Source organism: Mercenaria mercenaria, chromosome 6 (genome assembly GCF_021730395.1).
Source record: "Mercenaria mercenaria strain notata chromosome 6, MADL_Memer_1, whole genome shotgun sequence".
Taxonomy (NCBI): Eukaryota; Metazoa; Mollusca; class Bivalvia; order Venerida; family Veneridae; genus Mercenaria; species Mercenaria mercenaria.
This window is the reverse complement of record NC_069366.1, coordinates 6,432,964-6,450,659: the sequence shown is the minus strand read 5'-3', so window position 1 is coordinate 6,450,659 and position 17,696 is coordinate 6,432,964. Positions and strand designations below refer to the sequence as shown.

Genomic DNA, 17,696 nt, shown 5'->3' with positions numbered 1-17,696 from the left:
AGTGAACTGTATAACAAACACATTACATATAGAAAAATGTAATCTGAGCCATTCTTGATGCGTTTAATTGCTGTTTTGTCAAAAAAAAAGTTGTGCTTACATAAAGCTATTCATGATAATAATTATTAAACAGACCTAGGATTCTGTTTAAAATGACAAACCTAAAAGCAAGCTTTCAATCTCCTGAAAATTATCTTTATCCAGTAGTGCTGACCAGTCCTAAAAAGTCCAAGGCTGGAATTAAATGATTTCATATTGATTTATCATTGATATACTAGCTCAGCTGTTTGAAATGTTTCAAATAGTACAGCTTTTGTAACCACCTTCACATTGGCGTCTGCATCACAAAAGTTTTGCATATAAGCAGGTTTCTCAACAACTACTAGGCCAATAGTCTTAAGTGGCCGTTTTATACAAGGACAGTACATACGGTACATAGCTTATTAAAGTTAATATGAAGCATATCTGTAAAATTGGGCCCAAAATGAACATTTCCTATAGAAAATTTATCAGATATTTTAGCTTTAAAGATATCCTCAGAATGACCATTATGTGACTTAGTTCATTTTAGAGCACATTTTCGAAAACTGTCAGTCTGAGAAAAATTATTATTCACTTTTTGACCTCCACCTTTCAGAGTGAGTATCACATATTTGTTGAAGAGTTTAAGAAAAATCCAGGAATTATATGGATTATGAAGCCAGCGGCAAAATCACAGGGTCGTGGAATATTCTTGTTCCGAAAACTGAAGGACATCACTGACTGGAAAAAGGTATCATATCCACACTGTAGTCTGATAATAATGCTTATACAAATTATACATATATAGCATGTTTTGCCATAACTATTTATTTCAGGGTTTAGGCCAGACATTTTTAATTATTTGTTTCTCAGATTTTTCTCAAAAGAGCTTTCTACTGGATGTGGAAATTAAATTTTAAAAAATCTATAAATGTGAAAATCATTGAATTTCTTTGATTTTTTCTCATTTGTTTCACTTATTGAAAATAACAGGTTTTATAGATGCATTGTATATAAAATATAACAACAATGGTCAGAACCTGAGAAAGTTCCTTCCTTAAAATAAATTCATTCTTTAATGTTTTAGAACATTTGAAACTTTCTATAAATTCCGTTGTATTTATTTTGAAAAAGGGGATCTGAGAAATCAAAAGTCAGTGAACTCTGGCCTTGATATAGGTTTTATTTGATTTCTGATTTGAATGTTTGTCAGCAAGTTCATAGCACAGATATTTTAACAAAGATTGGGGAAAAGATGTATTTTCTTATCATTTAGTTCCAGTGCATTAGGGTAATTACTGCCACTTACATAAACCAGCTGCTATAGTTGACCATGTACATGTGCCAATTTTGCAGTATTCTAAATGAAAAAACAACTGTATACACTAAATTAGACTTACAAAGTCTGTTGAGATCAAATAGTCTGTAATAATATTAATTTCTTCACACTGACACTAAGTTATTTTCTCAGAAAAACATTTTCTCTCTAGGCTCATCTCAACAGATGTTAGAGACAGAGGCAAGAGATATTGTAATTTTTTTTAGAAAGTGGTATCAGAGAGGATTGATTTTATGGCCAGGTGCTTTACATTCAATGACTCTAACGACTGATGCCAGTCTAACACTAAATAGGACTGAGAAAACAAACCACCAACTATAGATGGTCTAAATGGCTTGCTTGATATGCAAATTCTGACTTTATAATTCTATCAAATGCGACATGTATCTGCTATTCAACATTTTCTTCTTAAATTTTACTATTTATTGCATGTCTTTCACTCAAAAACAAAATTTCACTTGGCATCAAGCAGAGGAACTATTTTCTGTGGAACTGTTTCTTAACAACATGAGTCACTGCTGCCACAAATACCGCATGAAAGTCATATGACCATCACAAAGAAATTTGAATACTATTACTAATCTCTTATTTTCAGTCAATTTTTTATCACCAACATATAGAGGATAATTGTTGGTTTCGGTGTAATATCACGTTATAATTTCACCGAGTGGGCACCAAAAGTGATATTTTCACGAGTGGCGCAGCCACGAGTGAAAATAACAACTTTTGGTGTTCACGAGTGAAATTACCGTGATATTACATCGATACCAACAATTTTTCTGTTTATTTTATGTCTAAAACTCTACTTTTGTTGTGTTTATTTCAATAAAATGTCGAAATTTGCGGGAAATTTTATCAGGAAGCATCGCAAAGATGACGTCATTTTAACGACGTCATCGTCATATTGTTTCCGGCTTTCAGTACGCTCGGTAAACTTTTTGACGTTAATCCGGGTATCAGATTTGATAATTTTCACTGAGTGGCCAGTGAGTTTATCAGGATATAATTCACCATTATATTTCGATAAACCACCGAAAAACATAAAATAATAGCCTTAAATCTCTGAAAAACACTCAAAACATTTCAGTAATTCAAATCTAATATCAAATAATAAAACTATTTATCAAAATCTGATAAATCCCGATATTTGTGGCAGCAGGCCTCTTTACTGTAGGAGGAGATTGGATAATTAGAGGGTATGAAATGTATTATGACTGTTTTTGTTAATAAAACAGGGAGAATACCAGCCATTGACTGATCCGAACAGAGAGGTACCAGAGACATATGTGGTACAGAGATATATTGAGAATCCTTACCTCATTGGTGGAAGAAAGTTTGACATCAGGGTCTATGTACTTGTGGTTTCAGTAAGTATATTTCTCTCTTGCTTACTCTGAAGAGCGTTTCAGGAACCATCAGCTCTGTGACTGTATACATGTTTTTGTAAGATTTAGTGGTACAGTCAGTACTAGCAAGAGACCGAATTCAATCCGTTACCATATTTTGACATATTTTCTGTTCTCTAAATCTCCATTGCCATTATATTTTGTTTTACTATGCCTTTCTTCAAAGATTTTTCAAAAAATAGATTGTTTTGGTCATTGTCTCTCAGTCTTTCTACCTGTTTTTTTTTGGTAACAAGACCATTTGATTTTCGATAAATTACCAGAGGATATCTTAGCCCACAATACTGAAACTTCATAGGACGATTGCCAGCTGTCGTTATGTAACCCCTATAGTTTCAGGGGTCAGTAACAGGTCAGTTTGATAGACCAAATAGGGTAGACTTTTGGCAATGCAATAACCTACTTGGTAGCCACAATATGGTAAGGCTGTATGTAATTAGATATTTACGTTATTAGGCCAGGATTACAAAAAAATATACAATTTCCGTGCTTTCCTATTTAATATTTCAGCATGGGCATACTTGAAACCTTGGCAAAGGATTAAATTTGGTCTCCGGTCAGTGCTGTGCTAATTTTGAAGTTGCAGCACCTGAATGTATTAATTAATTTTATGTCTATTTTTTTTTTTTTGAGGAATTAGACCATACATGTATACTCTTGTAAACCATTTACTTGATAATGCAATATACATGTTGGGTTTGTTTCAGTTATTTTACAGATTGAAATAATTCAGTGTGTTTCATTTATATTCCAGATTGTTATATAAATTATTAGTGTTTTTCATAGTAATATGTTAACTTTCAGTACAACCCACTAAAAGTGTGGCTATACAGATCAGGGTTTGCCAGGTTTTCCAACTCAAGGTTCTCCTTAGACTCAATAGAAGATGCTTGTATCCTTTTGTTATTATGGTCAAAGTTTCCTTGAAGACTTCTAAATGGTCTTCACTGGTTCTGGTGTTTATGTCTAATGTTTACGTTAACCCACTCACCATCTAATTGGTTTCTTGTGATATATGGGCTTCCCATGAAAAGAAATTGTTTGTTATAAATTTCAAGCACATTTTGATTTTAACTTGAAATGATAAAGAAGTTATATCATGAATTTTCAAAATGGATAATAGATCTGTCAAAGGGAGGTAACAAAAATATGTTTCAATGGCAGAATAAAAACAAATTGTTTGATATTGATGTAACTGTTTATTTTACCAAACTTTGAGATGCATTACATAGCTTGTTTCATATTAAGTAAGAATTGATGAAATATGATTAAGTTAAGAATGTTCTGTTGTTGGTTTAACTATGCAGCACTTACATTTTATTTTCAGTATTGATTTCCATCCATTAACATTGTTAGTGTTGTCTATTTGTCTAAACAAAAATTACAAACAGTAAACTATAACCTTCTAAGTAAATATAAATATAATTATTATCTTTAATGTTTTAATACATTCTAATTTTCTCCCAAATGCTAACATAGGTTTTCCATACAAGTATTATTCATATATATAGATGGATATATTAAATCATATTTATAAGCACTTTACTCTACTACACCAGATTACTGAACTGTTTAATTGTTCACCACATATTTCCTTGATGGGAAAACTTTCTTGAACATTTTCCTTGCAAATTTAAACTTCTTCTCCGGGTAGCAGTCCTCATATCGAAGTTCACCAGAATACAGTTTGACCGCACTAGAATAATATATAAAGTTTTTTCTCATCCTTGGCGTACATGGATTACCATGATATTTTATCACATTTTCAGTATTGTCATTAGAATCTGTACTGTCAGATACATTTGTTTTTCCGTCTTCATTATCCACTTTAGAGGATGAGTTTGTGTCTAAGTCTAAATCCAGATCACTTTTAGAGTTATTCGACATTGGGTCAGAATCGTAATCCACAAGACGAACATTCTTCATGCTGTAATGTTGGTCCTCTCCGAAACTTTCATCCAGTAAGTTATTCTTACTACCATTTTTTACACTGCTGTATTCCAGTATTTCTGCATCATCGTCACTACTGAATGATACATCTTCAAACACATCATCTTTGTCACTGTCATTGTCCTTTACATCAAATGCCTCATTACTTTCTGCACTGATACTTACAGTGTCACATTTGTTCCAATGTTCATTTGTGTTTTCATCACTATCTTCTGTATCAAAAGAGAAGTGGTATGTTACGACAAGTTTTAAAGGAATCTCGTCTTTCTGCATTTCGATTACGTTCAGTCCTTCAGAACTATTGTCACAGAAGTCGATTGTGTGATTAGATGAATTAGCTCCATTGTCACAAACTTCCAGATTCAGTCCATTCAAACTGTTGCTTCCGCAGGATCCAGACAATGCACTGGACAAAATTTGAAGATCACAATTTAGTTTTTCTTCTTCAAGCATATCTCGAACTGGAATGTTCAAATTCTTCTCATTGAGATCCTCGCCATCAAACTGTGTATATTTCATGTTGGAACTTTGAAAACCAAACTTCTTGCGGTAAATGTATGTAATCAGTGATTTCATGTCCCGCATTGTGACAGAATATAAAAAAAACAACCCTTATTATATAGCTGTTGCACTGTGTTTGATTGATCTCACTGACTAATTTACAGGTCTGCTTGATTGATATTATCAACACTGTCTGTAAATATGGATCAGTATATAAATTGTAACTAATGGTGACTTTTAAGTCCTGGTGATTTTTATCTTCCTTGATCTGATGGGAAGTGAGATGGAAGACTTTTTGAGATTATCTTGATAATCAGCTAGGCAGATACACAGTTGTCTGGAAAGGATAAAAATACAACAGCATTAATTGTCATTCATTGTGAAAGACAGGAAGTAATTCTGTATGAAGTGTGCCAGTAATGACGTAATTATCACCACTTGGTTTGATGATTTATCTTGTACAACAATTATAGACTTATGGAAAAGAGTACTTTTATTCCACTAATATGAAATTTAATTGAAAAAGAAGCAAGAATTTAAGTTAAGTTTTTAATTCAGAGCATTAAAATTGCAAATATTTAGTTTTATCTTATGACATCAGTTAAAAATAAAAACATATTTACCAAGGCAAATTTGTTCCCTCTTTTGCCAATTAAGTGTTATTATGTCTAGTTGTTTTCAGGTATATTAAAAAGTAGGTACTGATTGTACAAAAGTAAAATCTAGGTTTATAAAGTGAAGATGAAATGTTCTACAGACAGGAGTGACACCTGCCAATTAAACAAGAAATGCAGTGTATCTTGTTCCAGCAGACGGCTTACCTGTAAAAAAGGTGTGAAAATGTTAGCTTCTATATGAAAAACTATAGGCTTGGACTTACCTAACAGCTAACCCAAAACTTGTGTATTACAAGGTGTTAATTGCCACACTAGATGTGCACAAGTTTGGTTAATTGAGGTAATCACAAAGTGTATTTCCTATTAATCCTAAAAAATTATGTTTACTGAAAAAATAACAGATAGAAAAAAGTGTTTGTCTGGAAAAGACTTCCGCTGATTTACCTTTTGTGCAAATGCTGTGTTCTTTGTGAAACCATCATTAGCTTCTTCATTAAAATTATGTGCAGAAAGTTTCACCAAATTAATTTATTTATGAAACCATTTACACCGTGATTATAATATTTAGCATGTGCCCCAGGAGCCTATGATTTGTTTTTAGAATAATTTTTTCCACATGTATAATATATATTATAGTGGTCCCTTGCCAAATTAATTCAAGCTAGGTCTTTTGGGTTAGAATTTTGGCTGCCACAGGGTCAGACTTTTGCATTCATTTGCAATGTACATACCTGCCCCCAACCCACCCACCTGGACAAATCCCCCATGTTAAATTTGACTAAGACGGAGAAACTGCTCTCTTTGATTTTGTTGAATAGAAACACTAAAATTTAAAAAAATAAAAGAAATTTAAAACTTACATTTTTAGTAAGATAAACATAAATTTTTAAACAGAATAACATGAAAATTTGGATATTATTGAAAAAAGTGGAGATTTTGTCAGGGAATTACTTTGAGCCTGTTTTGGCATGGTGTTTAGCAAATGGGGTGATCATGACATTATTTAATTAGTGCTGTGAATAATTATGATATTAAGTGTAATGGCAATTCCTATGTATATTTTATATCCTTGACAATGTTCAGATGTTCATTTAACCAATGTTGCTGTACAGAAAACAGCCCCGGACTATGACCCAGATAAGGGATGTAAGTGGGCGACGCAACAACTACGACAATATCTAACTGCAAAGCATAGCGCAGATGCTGTAAGTATAATGTATTGTTAGTGATTGTTTAGCATATCAAATGTGGAACTGAAATTTAAATAAACTGCCAAATCATCAAAATTTGTGGAGCACTATTTTTAGCTCACCTGTCACGTAGTGACAGGGTGAGCTTTTGTGATCGCCCTTCGTCCGTCGTCCGTCCACAATTTCTTGTCTGCACGATAGTGGTTTCATTTATGATTTTATTTTAACCAAACTTGCACACAACTTGTATCACCATAAGATCTCGGTTCCGTTCTTGAACTGGCCAGATCCCATTATAGGTTCCAGAGTTATGGCCCCTGAAAGGGCCAAAATTAGCTATTTTGACCTTGTCTGCACAATAGAAGCTTTATTTATGATTTGATTTTTACCAAACTGGCACACAACTTGTATCACCATAAGATCTTGGTTCCTTTCTTGAACTGGCGAGATTCCAATATGGGTTCCAGAGTTATGGCCCCTGAAAGGGCCAGAATTAGCTATTTTGACCTTGTCTGCACAATAGCAGCTTCATTTATGATTTGATTTTAACCAAACTTGCACACAACTTGTAACACTAGAAGATCTTGGTTCCTTTCTTGAACTGGCGAGATTCCATTATTGGTTCCAGAGTTATGGCCCCTGAAAGGGCCAGAATTGGCTATTTTGACCTTGTCTGCACAATAGCAGCTTCATTTGTGATTTGAATTTAATTAAACTTGCACAAAACTTTGTCACCATAAGATCTCAGTTCCTTTATTGAACCGGCCGGATCCCTTAATGGGTTCCAGAGTTATGGCCCCTGAAATGGCCAGAATTAGCTATTTTGACCTTGTCTGCACAATAGCAGCTTCATTTATGATTTGATTTTAATCAAACTTGCACACAACTTGTGACACCACAAGATCTTGGTTCCTTTCTTGAACTGGCCAGATTCCTTCATGGGTTCCAGAGTTATGGACCCTTAAAGGTCCAAAATTGGCTATTTTGGCTTTTGCAGCCATATAGAGACTTCATTTATGGTTTTATTTGATACAAACTTCCAAAATATCTTCAACAACAATAAATCTTGGATTCCATGACAAATCAGATCCAATTGTAGGTTCCAGAGTTATTTTATATCTGATTACCTCCCCTGATTGTAATCAAAATGGATTTATATCGGTAAGTACTTATAAGACTTATTTGAAATTTCATTATTGTCATTAGTTGGACTGAGCCAATCAGGGTAGATAACTATGGACTGATTTTATGCCAAATTACCTCCCTTTATTTCAAATTAAAATGGGTGTATCTCAGTAACTAATGAAGATACTGATCTGAATTTTCATTTATGTCAAAGATTTATTTGGCAGATCCTTCTTTTGTTCACTTACAATAATTTTCTTTTTAATTACTTCCCTTTTACGTTACTATAAATAGCTTATTTTTTAGTAACTTTTTTATTATTGGCCGTAGGGAAAAACCGAGACCACTTTTCTGTAATACAACATGGATGGTACCTCCAATTTTTAGGTGTTTTTTTGACATATCTGTACCCTTTAAGATTTTTTTTTTCTTTTTGGTTAAATTTCTTCCCTTTGTTGTTCCTGTCCTTTGGACTTAGATATTTTTTCTGAGGACCTTCTTGTCCTCAAGTGCAATGATAACAGGTGAGCGATATAGGGCCATCATGGCCCTCTTGTTTGTTGTTTTCTTAATTGCAGCAGTCCACAAAATAAAATAAAATTTCTGTTCATTTTATCTTCAAATTAATCCAAGAATTCATCTCGCCATGGAATAGCTGTTTAGCCAAAGCACAAAAATTTCCTGTGAATGAAATTAAATGATTTCAATGTACGATAAATACTAAATGGATTAAGTGGAATTCACAATCCACATTGAGTAGGTGTACTGATTTTATTATTTCATTTGTATTCTGCTGTTGTCAACCTTGTATGGTTTTCATCATGAATATGCAATACCTTATATGGTCTTCATCATGAATATGCAGTAATGTTTGATTCATATATTTCATGTTGTTATTGGAAGATTTCTATTTGATTCAAAGTTTGATATTAATGCATTACAAAAATGTTTCAAAGAAATGTTTTGCAACAATATATTACCAAGTTTTATGTTTACAGGCAAGAAAGGTGTTTCAAGGAATTGACAATATTATAATCAAAAGCCTGCAGAGTGTACAGAAGATCATCATAAATGATAAACATTGTTTTGAAATGTATGGTTACGATGTATTACTGGATTCAAAGTTGAAACCGTAAGTATGCCAGTATAACAGTATTTTTCATTAACAATCATAGATATATTTATACAGGCAAAGGCAGGCAAACTCCATCCTGCTACATTTTTCCAATGCAGACAACCTGCTTCCCCCCCTCTATCCCCTCTCAGTCCCTTCAAATCCCAAAATGTAGAAGTATTTCATTTAAACTTCAGAACAATGACTAGGACAGGTTCCATTTACATTAATTGGCAGTATAGTTCCTGCCAGATGTAAATGAAAATGAATTGTTCCAAAGCAATATGTATGTCAGTCTTATTTTCTGGTAGGCAAGTTGTCATTTAATGATGTAGATTTGCATGAAAACTTGATTTATGATTTCAGTTGGTTGATAGAAATTAATGCGTCTCCTTCATTGACTGCCAGCGGGAAAGACGATTATGATCTCAAATATGGTGTTCTAAATGACGTGCTGAATGTCCTTGACCTTGAAAATAGGTAGGCATTTTTATGTAATATCATATATGTCCGAGGTGTTGACCTTGAAAACTCCTAGGTGTTTCATATGCAAAATCACTTTATGATCTCAGATTTGTTCTAAATATCCTTGACCTTGAAAACAAGTAGGTCTTTTACAGACAAAAATCATGTAACTTCAAATACACCCTTGGCTTTGAAAACAGGTAGGAATCTTACAGAATTATATTATGGTTGTTAATGTCCTAAACCTTGAAAACAGGTAGTCGTTTATGGGAAGAAACACCTGAGCCATGCCATGAGGCTGGTCTGGATCCATGCTGGTCGCAAACCCACTAGGTTGGTTTTCTCATGGCACGGCTCACCTTTTATTGATTGTTAATGCACTTAGACTGCACCACTACCTAAAATAAAATGTAGTGCTCACTCGAAATAAATTTTTCTGTGGCACAAAAAATGTCTTATAATTTCTGTACATGTCACTGTAAAAAAGTAAAATGAAATGCTTATTTTATTTCATCAGTTATTAAAAGTAATTGTGATGTGAGATACTGGTGCCATAACATAGTATCTCAAAAAAATTCCCCCATAGTAGCCGTCAGATGTACTACATGATCCCCTAGACTTCCAAGGATTGATGGAGCTGTTATATAGTAATGCCCATCTTTTATATATGGTGTATCAGTGAGGGGAAGCTTTATTTAAGTACTTATTAAACATTACAGACTCACAGGTAAAGAGAAACGTGTTGGAGGTTTTGACCTGATTTGGGATGACGGTCCAGTGTTAGCAGACGATGGCAGCATGGAGTGTTCAGTAAATGGATCATCCACAACAGCCAACTCTTTCTTAGGTAATAAATCATTATTTAGGTTTTGTTTGGTTTTAAGTCAACCCAGTACAGATTATGTTATGTTGCATGTTTCCAGTAATGATGATGAAGAACCCACAGGTGCCTCTCTGGACATTATTACATACACAGACATGCATCTGGGTAGAACAGAAGCCCATCTGCAAGTTAGCTTGATACTTTTTTCACATGAAAGAAACCACATCCCCAGCATGATTTGGTACATAAAGCAGTAAAGGCAAGTGTTTCAAAGGCAGTGCCCTTAACCACTCAGTAACATAGGTCACTCTTTATGCTGGTTTTCTTAGGTTGTTTATCACAGTTTACTTGTGCTGGTTCTGCCAACTGTTTCTTAAGTGTGTGTCGTCATTTTTTCATACCTTATAAAAGCCAGGTGAGAAATTTTTGTGGGTTGATAGCAATTAAAAGCCAACAGTTATCTTGTCTGAATTCTGAACAGTTGTCTTGTCTGAATACTAATGATATTGTATATTTTCTGTTTCCAGCATCTGTGTTTCTGAAATTTAACATTAATATATCACATACACTCGAATCTCGAATTCCAAAGGATCAAATGTTTAACTTTGAGATAACCGAAATTTAACTTAAAGTGATATTTTTGTGCATACATTTTAGAAACGCAACTTGAAAATGTTTTCGAGATAACCGACATTCAACTTAAAATGATATTTTTGTGATACCTTTTAGAAACGCAACTTGAAAATGTTTTTGAGATAACTGACATTCAACTTAAAATAATATTTTTGTGATACGTTTTAGAAATGCAACTTGAAAATGTTTTTGAGATAACCAGAATTTGAGATAAAAGAGTTTGAGATATCGAGTTTCAACTGTATTTGTAAACAAGATATTATTTTGTTTTGTCACTGAACATTGCAGGTTGTCACAGTGAAAGGAAGAAACAGTTGCGAGAAATTTACACAGCGGCTCAGGCATTGAAGAAATCAGTAGCCTCCTGATGATAGAAGAATCCCTGGTCTTGTTGTAATATCCCATGCCAAACAAGTATTGTTGGATACTATTTGTCGGTCATAAAATGACAGACAGACATTATAGTTGTTCAAATAAGCAACAATGATAAAGTTTGAAGTTTGTTCAGTTTTGAATTTGTGAATTCAGTGCTGTTTGTCAAGTTCCCTTCATACAAGAAAAAAACATTTGGGCTGAAAAGGAAATGGACTGGTTTTATAATCGGTTTGACAGCTCCTTTTGCTTTATAAAATATCAGAGCTGTTAAACATGGAGAAAGCAAATAAAGGTTAGGAAAAGTATAGACAACAGTCAACTGGGAAATCTGTTGAATGACCTTCCTATACCATTGCAAGGCTTTATTAAAGGAATTTCTATTCATTTGTCTATTTTTGTCACGGAAAAATGTTATGTTTGATTAAACTAGATGTGTTATAGGGAAATGCTCTTATTTTACGTATTGTAGTCCCTTTTGTCTGTGATATTTTAAATTCGGGTGTTTCATTGTATATCGTATCATAATATTCATTTATGTACAATATGAGATATTACCAATTTTCTTTTTAATTCTATAGAGATAATCAAAAAGAAGTGACCCAGATAAACTGTTTTATGCCAGAGTTCTCAGTATTTACCATTTCCTTTGCCCGCATACACTGCAATTTAAACCCCACGTAGTGTTTATATACACGTGAAATCTAACCCATGCATCAGTCCAACAAATATTTGCATGTTGTAAAGTATGAGTCACTTACTACATTTTAAAGTTAACATTCCTGGGTCAGTTATAGAATGTTAGTTATGTATAATGTTTATATTATGAGGTAAGAGCAGTATTATTTCTAAGACTGTGAAAAGGGGCTGCAGTTACTGTTACAGTAAAGTCTCTAGACACTGCATAGGGAAGAGCAAGTTTCTCCAGTTATCATGGGTTTCCAGCAATCTGAACATAGAAAATATAAAGAAAAGGACAGGAGACTGAGCCATAGTTCTCAGGCCTCCGAGCCTCAAACAAGCAGTGTTTCACTGTAACTTGATTTTGTAGAACCCTATTTATTTCTGTGGAAATCTCTTATGACCATGATACATCAAATTTCTGTTATACCCTGTCATGTTAATGACAGATATTGAACATACTGTATGGAATTTTGAGGAGCAGATTTTTATTCTCCTGTTAGGGAGTTTCTCCAAGATGATTTATGTTCCAGATAAAGTGTAACTGTTAGGGAGTTTCTCCAAGATGATTTATGTTCCAGATGAAGTGTAACTGTTAGGGAGTTTCTCAAAGATGATTTATGTTCCAGATAAAGTGAATTTCTCCAAGATGATTTATGTTCCAGATAAAGTGTAACTGTTAGGGATTTTTTCCAAGATGATTTATGTTCCAGATAAAGTGTAACTGTTAGAGAGTTTCTCCAAGATGATTTATGTTCCAGATAAAGTGTAACTGTTAGGGAGTTTCTCCAAGATGATTTATGTTCCAGATAAAGTGTAACTGTTGGGGAGTTTCTCCAAGATGATTTATGTTCCAGATAAAGTGTAACTGTTAGAGAGTTTCTCCAAGATGATTTATGTTCCAGATAAAGTGTAACTGTTGGGGAGTTTCTCCAAGATGATTTATGTTCCAGATAAAGTGTAACTGTTAGAGAGTTTCTCCAAGATGATTTATGTTCCAGATAAAGTGTAACTGTTAGGGAGTTTCTCAAAGATGATTTATGTTCCAGATAAAGTGTAACTGTTTTAACACTGTAGCATTACTTGCATCACTTGTTATTAGCTGTAAACATTCCGTCCAGTATAAACCTGTGATTTTATTCTCTGAATATTTTATAATGAGTTATGTTTTACAGGATGTATGAAATTATACTGTTTTGTACTTTACGTTAAAACATTAAATTATGACAAGATTTTGTTTTGTCTTTTAACTTTAATTCCCTGAAATAGGTATTACTCTCTTGACAGTTGTTTAAATTTAAAAAAGATCTCACCAAAGTATATTTTAAATCATCCATGGTCCATCATGGACCATGCAGAGCAGTTGTGATCAAGACAAGAATAATGCTTGATGTGATCCTTCATTTGATTATAGGTCAGCACCATTTTTTATCAATATATTATTCACATTTAAATCATTTTGTCTCTCTACTAAGCATATTAAAGATGTTTTGTTTTTTTAATATTGTGCCATGTTGGTATATTCTGCAAGTTTTCATGCTTTTGTTTTTTTACATTACTGGTATATTACAACCTGCACTATGTTTTATATTTAAATTTTATTATTTTATATTTTACCTTCTGTGATTTTATATATTTAAACTGTTCTGCATTCAAAGTGATAAACCTATATAACTGCTGTGTATACAATTTGACATCACCTTAAGTTGGAACTATGTTGAACTGGTTCCAGCTGCTTACACATGTCAAGATCTCCTATAGAATATGTCACAATGTGAATTTCATCAGATGTTACCCACAGAAAGCAGGCATTGTTAGAGACATTGCACATATTAAAATAATGAGAAAACAGCATTTTAAACATGCCTTTAGTTGGACAGAGAACTTCGGTACAAAATATTAGTAGATATCAGACACAAACTTTTTGGCCCTTTATGAATATTTTTGATTAAACCAAGGGCTATAACTCTGGTCTTGATATGCGAAATCCTTAACAAAACCCTGGATGCACAAGTTCACATGATGAATACTAGTAACCATTCTTTGATGTTTAATGACCCAGAGTGATATGCATGACATGTATGTCATACAGATGGAAGAATAAAGGTGAACAAGAACCTCTGTGTGGAGAGAAATCATTTATTTAGCTAAAAATATTTTACATACTGTAATTATCAATATGACTGAGTTAAACTGAAACAAGGTTAACCCTTATCATGCTGGACACGATTGTTTCTGTCTTTGTGACCAGTGTAGATCATAATCAGCATGCACATCAGTGCAGTCTGATCATGATCTGCACTGATCGCTATTCAGTCAGTATCTTTTTGGTAAACACCCCTTTTACTAGTTAATAGTACTGTCCAAATTGAAAGATGGACAAGTTCAATATAGAAATTTAGCAGGATAAGGGTTAAGCTATTAAGCTGTCTTGATTGGCTGTAAGATAGAAGACTGACTCTCAGCATTTACTGCCTTCAGAAACAATACCAAGTATTATAATAATGACAGTATATACAATGGTGTGAGCTGTAAATAATAACTGACCAGCAGTTGAAAGTACCTAAGATTAAATCATATACATGTATAATAAAAATATTTTGTCTGGAAACTTATTTGTTTCAATATCTACAAATCCATTTTATACCATGTACTTTTATGACCTTTCAACCCAATACACCTTTAACACTTAACAATATTTTACTGTTAGTAATTAGAATCTGATTACCAAACTGATGTGCATTTTTATGATCTACGTTTTAATATTTCACTTAACATCAGTAAACCTGTTACATAATGAGTCATTTTACAGAAAATTGTACAGAAAAAAAAATATATAAACTATCTTTACTTACAGAAGATTTTTCTCAAAGAATGAAAAATTTTGTTCAGTAATAAAAGGCACTACAAGTTGTTCAAATGAAATGTTCGTCATGTAGTTGTACTGCAAAAAATATCAGTCTATTAGACAAGTTTTAAACCTGAATTTCTTCAAACAAAAACTAGAGCTATCACTTAAGGCAGTTAATATTTCAAAAAACTGCTTTCATTCAGAGAAAGTAAAAGGTTGTGATCATGTCATGTGATCAATAAGCATGACCTAGACCTTGAACCTAATTTTCTGGATTGTGCACTCTGCTTGTTGTCTTGATGAGGTTAACATAGGAGTGACTGCCGTGACGTCATGGATTAACATCTGTTTATCTGGTGGTGGGCAAAACAAATGTTTTTACATCGTTTGTGTATGGGATCGAAATTTTTAAATTTTTACAACATTTTCGCTCATTTATGGATTTTAAAAATTCAAAAAGTTTTGAAATACTTAAAATTTTCATATTCAAATATCTTTTTAAAATGAATAACCATTTTAAATGACCTATAATTTTAATAGCGGCGTAGTGATGTTCAAAACTTAGAAATACACTGTAAGTTAAGCGTTTGTAATTAATCCATTTTATTTCGAAATAAGAATCAAAAGTAATTAATATATTGCTTGTTTTATAACCTTTCAATTGATCAAAAAATTATGATATAATTTGTGTTTTAAGAAAGTTTAGGCCGTTAGAAAAATATCACTGTTTACAAAAAACATGGACTTTCGACGTCAGTCCACCCGATCACTGTCATATCAGTTCTAAAAATAGAAAATACAATGGATTTGTATATAAACACGATCTCTCCTATTGATGCTAATTTTTACGAAAACTCATCCAGTAGTTAAGAAAATATGAAGCAAGCATAATTAGGCAATTTGATCTTTAACCTCAGGCTATAGCTTGCATGTCATTTTAAATAAGGTTAACAATAGATTCTAGTTTTTTGAAAATCTTCACAGAGGTTTAGAAGGTATTGAGCTGACATGAGTTACAGACACAAGTGACTCCAGTATAGCCACTATATACTTTGTATCTGGAGGTATAATAATTAACTAAATTACACCTATTTATATAGATTTACTATGCGTAGTTCAGTTTTACACATCTTCAGTGACATAAATATCTGATACTGCTAAAATACTTCTTGCACAGTGTCCGATTAGATCTACTGTCATTTTTTCACAGTATAACCCAACTGACAGTGCTTTTAAATAGAAGATTCATTTCATAAATATTCATCAACATCTCCTGAAGTGACAAATCCCAAAATCTTTAAATGCTATTCATATCTACCCATAATTCAGATGGTTTCTACCCATATTAGCTGAAATCTCATCGACAGTAATCAAATCCCTCCTTATAATATAACCGTGTTTCAAGCCTTTATAAAAGTCATCACTACGATAAATATCCTGAGTTGCCCCTTTGAGCGTATTTCCATAGGGGGTAACAATATATAGACACAGATATACCATGAAATCATTAATTTCCGTGGGGGACCAATTTTCATGGGTTTCACAGTTGAACAGATGCACAAAATGGAATCCAAATGTAGCACTAAAATTCCCATTCATTTTTCAAAGGTCAAAATCCACCAATTCATATCCCCATGAAAAAGCAGTTTTGGCCGAAGCAATAAAATTAAACAATGAGGTATGGTTAACCAACAAATTAAACCAGTGCCCAACACATATGAATGAGAAAATGAAACATGTTCAAGTCATCATCTTAAATTCAGACTATCACAGTTATTTAATTTAAAAGCAGTTTCACATCCTGCCTCCTGCATTCTGAATCACATTCCTGTTTCCTACAGTAAGGCGTTTGCTTCATCTCATCATTTTGAAACTGTAAACCATTTTCACCCATTTGATGTCATGTCATTCTTCTTTTCACTTTAAGATCATATCCTGTCTGAATAATGAAATTACATTCAGACTTGTTCAAATTGAAGACCTTCTGTCCCATAAAACAATCAGACTTGTTCAAATTGGAGATCATATCCTGTCGCATAAAAACTGAAATAACATTCTTTGTTGTATAATTTGTAACATTTCATGCCATCGACAGTTTGGGATCACTTTCCAGTCATGTGATTCCAAATCTTATCGCTCTTCTTCATTTTGGAATCACATCCCATGTACTCAATTTGGAATTACATTCCATCTTGACATCAGTTTAAAACCACAAGTCATTCATCACAATCTGGGATCATATCCCAAACTTTGGTGTTCTTCTAGGTGTTGATGCTGGAGTTCCAGGTTCCCTTCTCCCTGGGGTCACAATCTGAGTCCTACAATAACAATAACAGAATATAATCACTAAGTCTTCGAACACAAAAGTGATGCAAAAATTACCAAATGTAAAGTATGACACTACCTATTTGATGTCATTTCTTGAGCTGTTACGGTGGACATTTATGCAAAGTAATATTAAAATCCTTCAATAATTGGTAGAAAATACAAAACAAGAGGGTCACTGACCCCTAAGCGCTCACCTGTGTAAAAGGCACCAAGCGTGTTTATTTAACGTAATGGTACAAGTACAGAGTTAGGTATATATAAATATCAAGGCTCTAGCTAT

General features: G+C 33.2%; 2 protein-coding genes across 11 annotated transcripts in view; one reads left to right on the top strand and one right to left on the bottom strand.

Annotated features, from left to right (window-relative positions):
• The window catches only part of LOC123549809 (probable tubulin polyglutamylase TTLL9), a 43,933-nt gene extending 30,461 nt beyond the window's left edge, over nt 1-13,472 (top strand). For all 10 annotated transcript variants that reach the window (XM_053545011.1, XM_045338240.2, XM_045338239.2 and 7 more), the window contains 8 exons: nt 638-772; nt 2,596-2,727; nt 3,571-3,658; nt 6,918-7,039; nt 9,148-9,281; nt 9,630-9,743; nt 10,448-10,575; nt 11,473-13,472. In XM_053545011.1, coding sequence (XP_053400986.1) covers nt 638-772; nt 2,596-2,727; nt 3,571-3,658; nt 6,918-7,039; nt 9,148-9,281; nt 9,630-9,743; nt 10,448-10,575; nt 11,473-11,552 — 933 coding nt within the window. In that variant the 3' untranslated portion in view covers nt 11,553-13,472. The remainder of the gene's footprint in view (nt 1-637; nt 773-2,595; nt 2,728-3,570; nt 3,659-6,917; nt 7,040-9,147; nt 9,282-9,629; nt 9,744-10,447; nt 10,576-11,472) is intronic.
• Nucleotides 13,473-14,358: 886 nt separating this feature from the next.
• The window catches only part of LOC123549804 (pre-mRNA-splicing factor ATP-dependent RNA helicase PRP16-like), a 162,818-nt gene continuing 159,480 nt past the window's right edge, over nt 14,359-17,696 (bottom strand). The window contains exon 26 of the mRNA XM_045338215.2: nt 14,359-17,406. Within this exon, the coding sequence (XP_045194150.2) occupies nt 17,325-17,406 (82 nt within the window). The 3' untranslated portion in view covers nt 14,359-17,324. The remainder of the gene's footprint in view (nt 17,407-17,696) is intronic.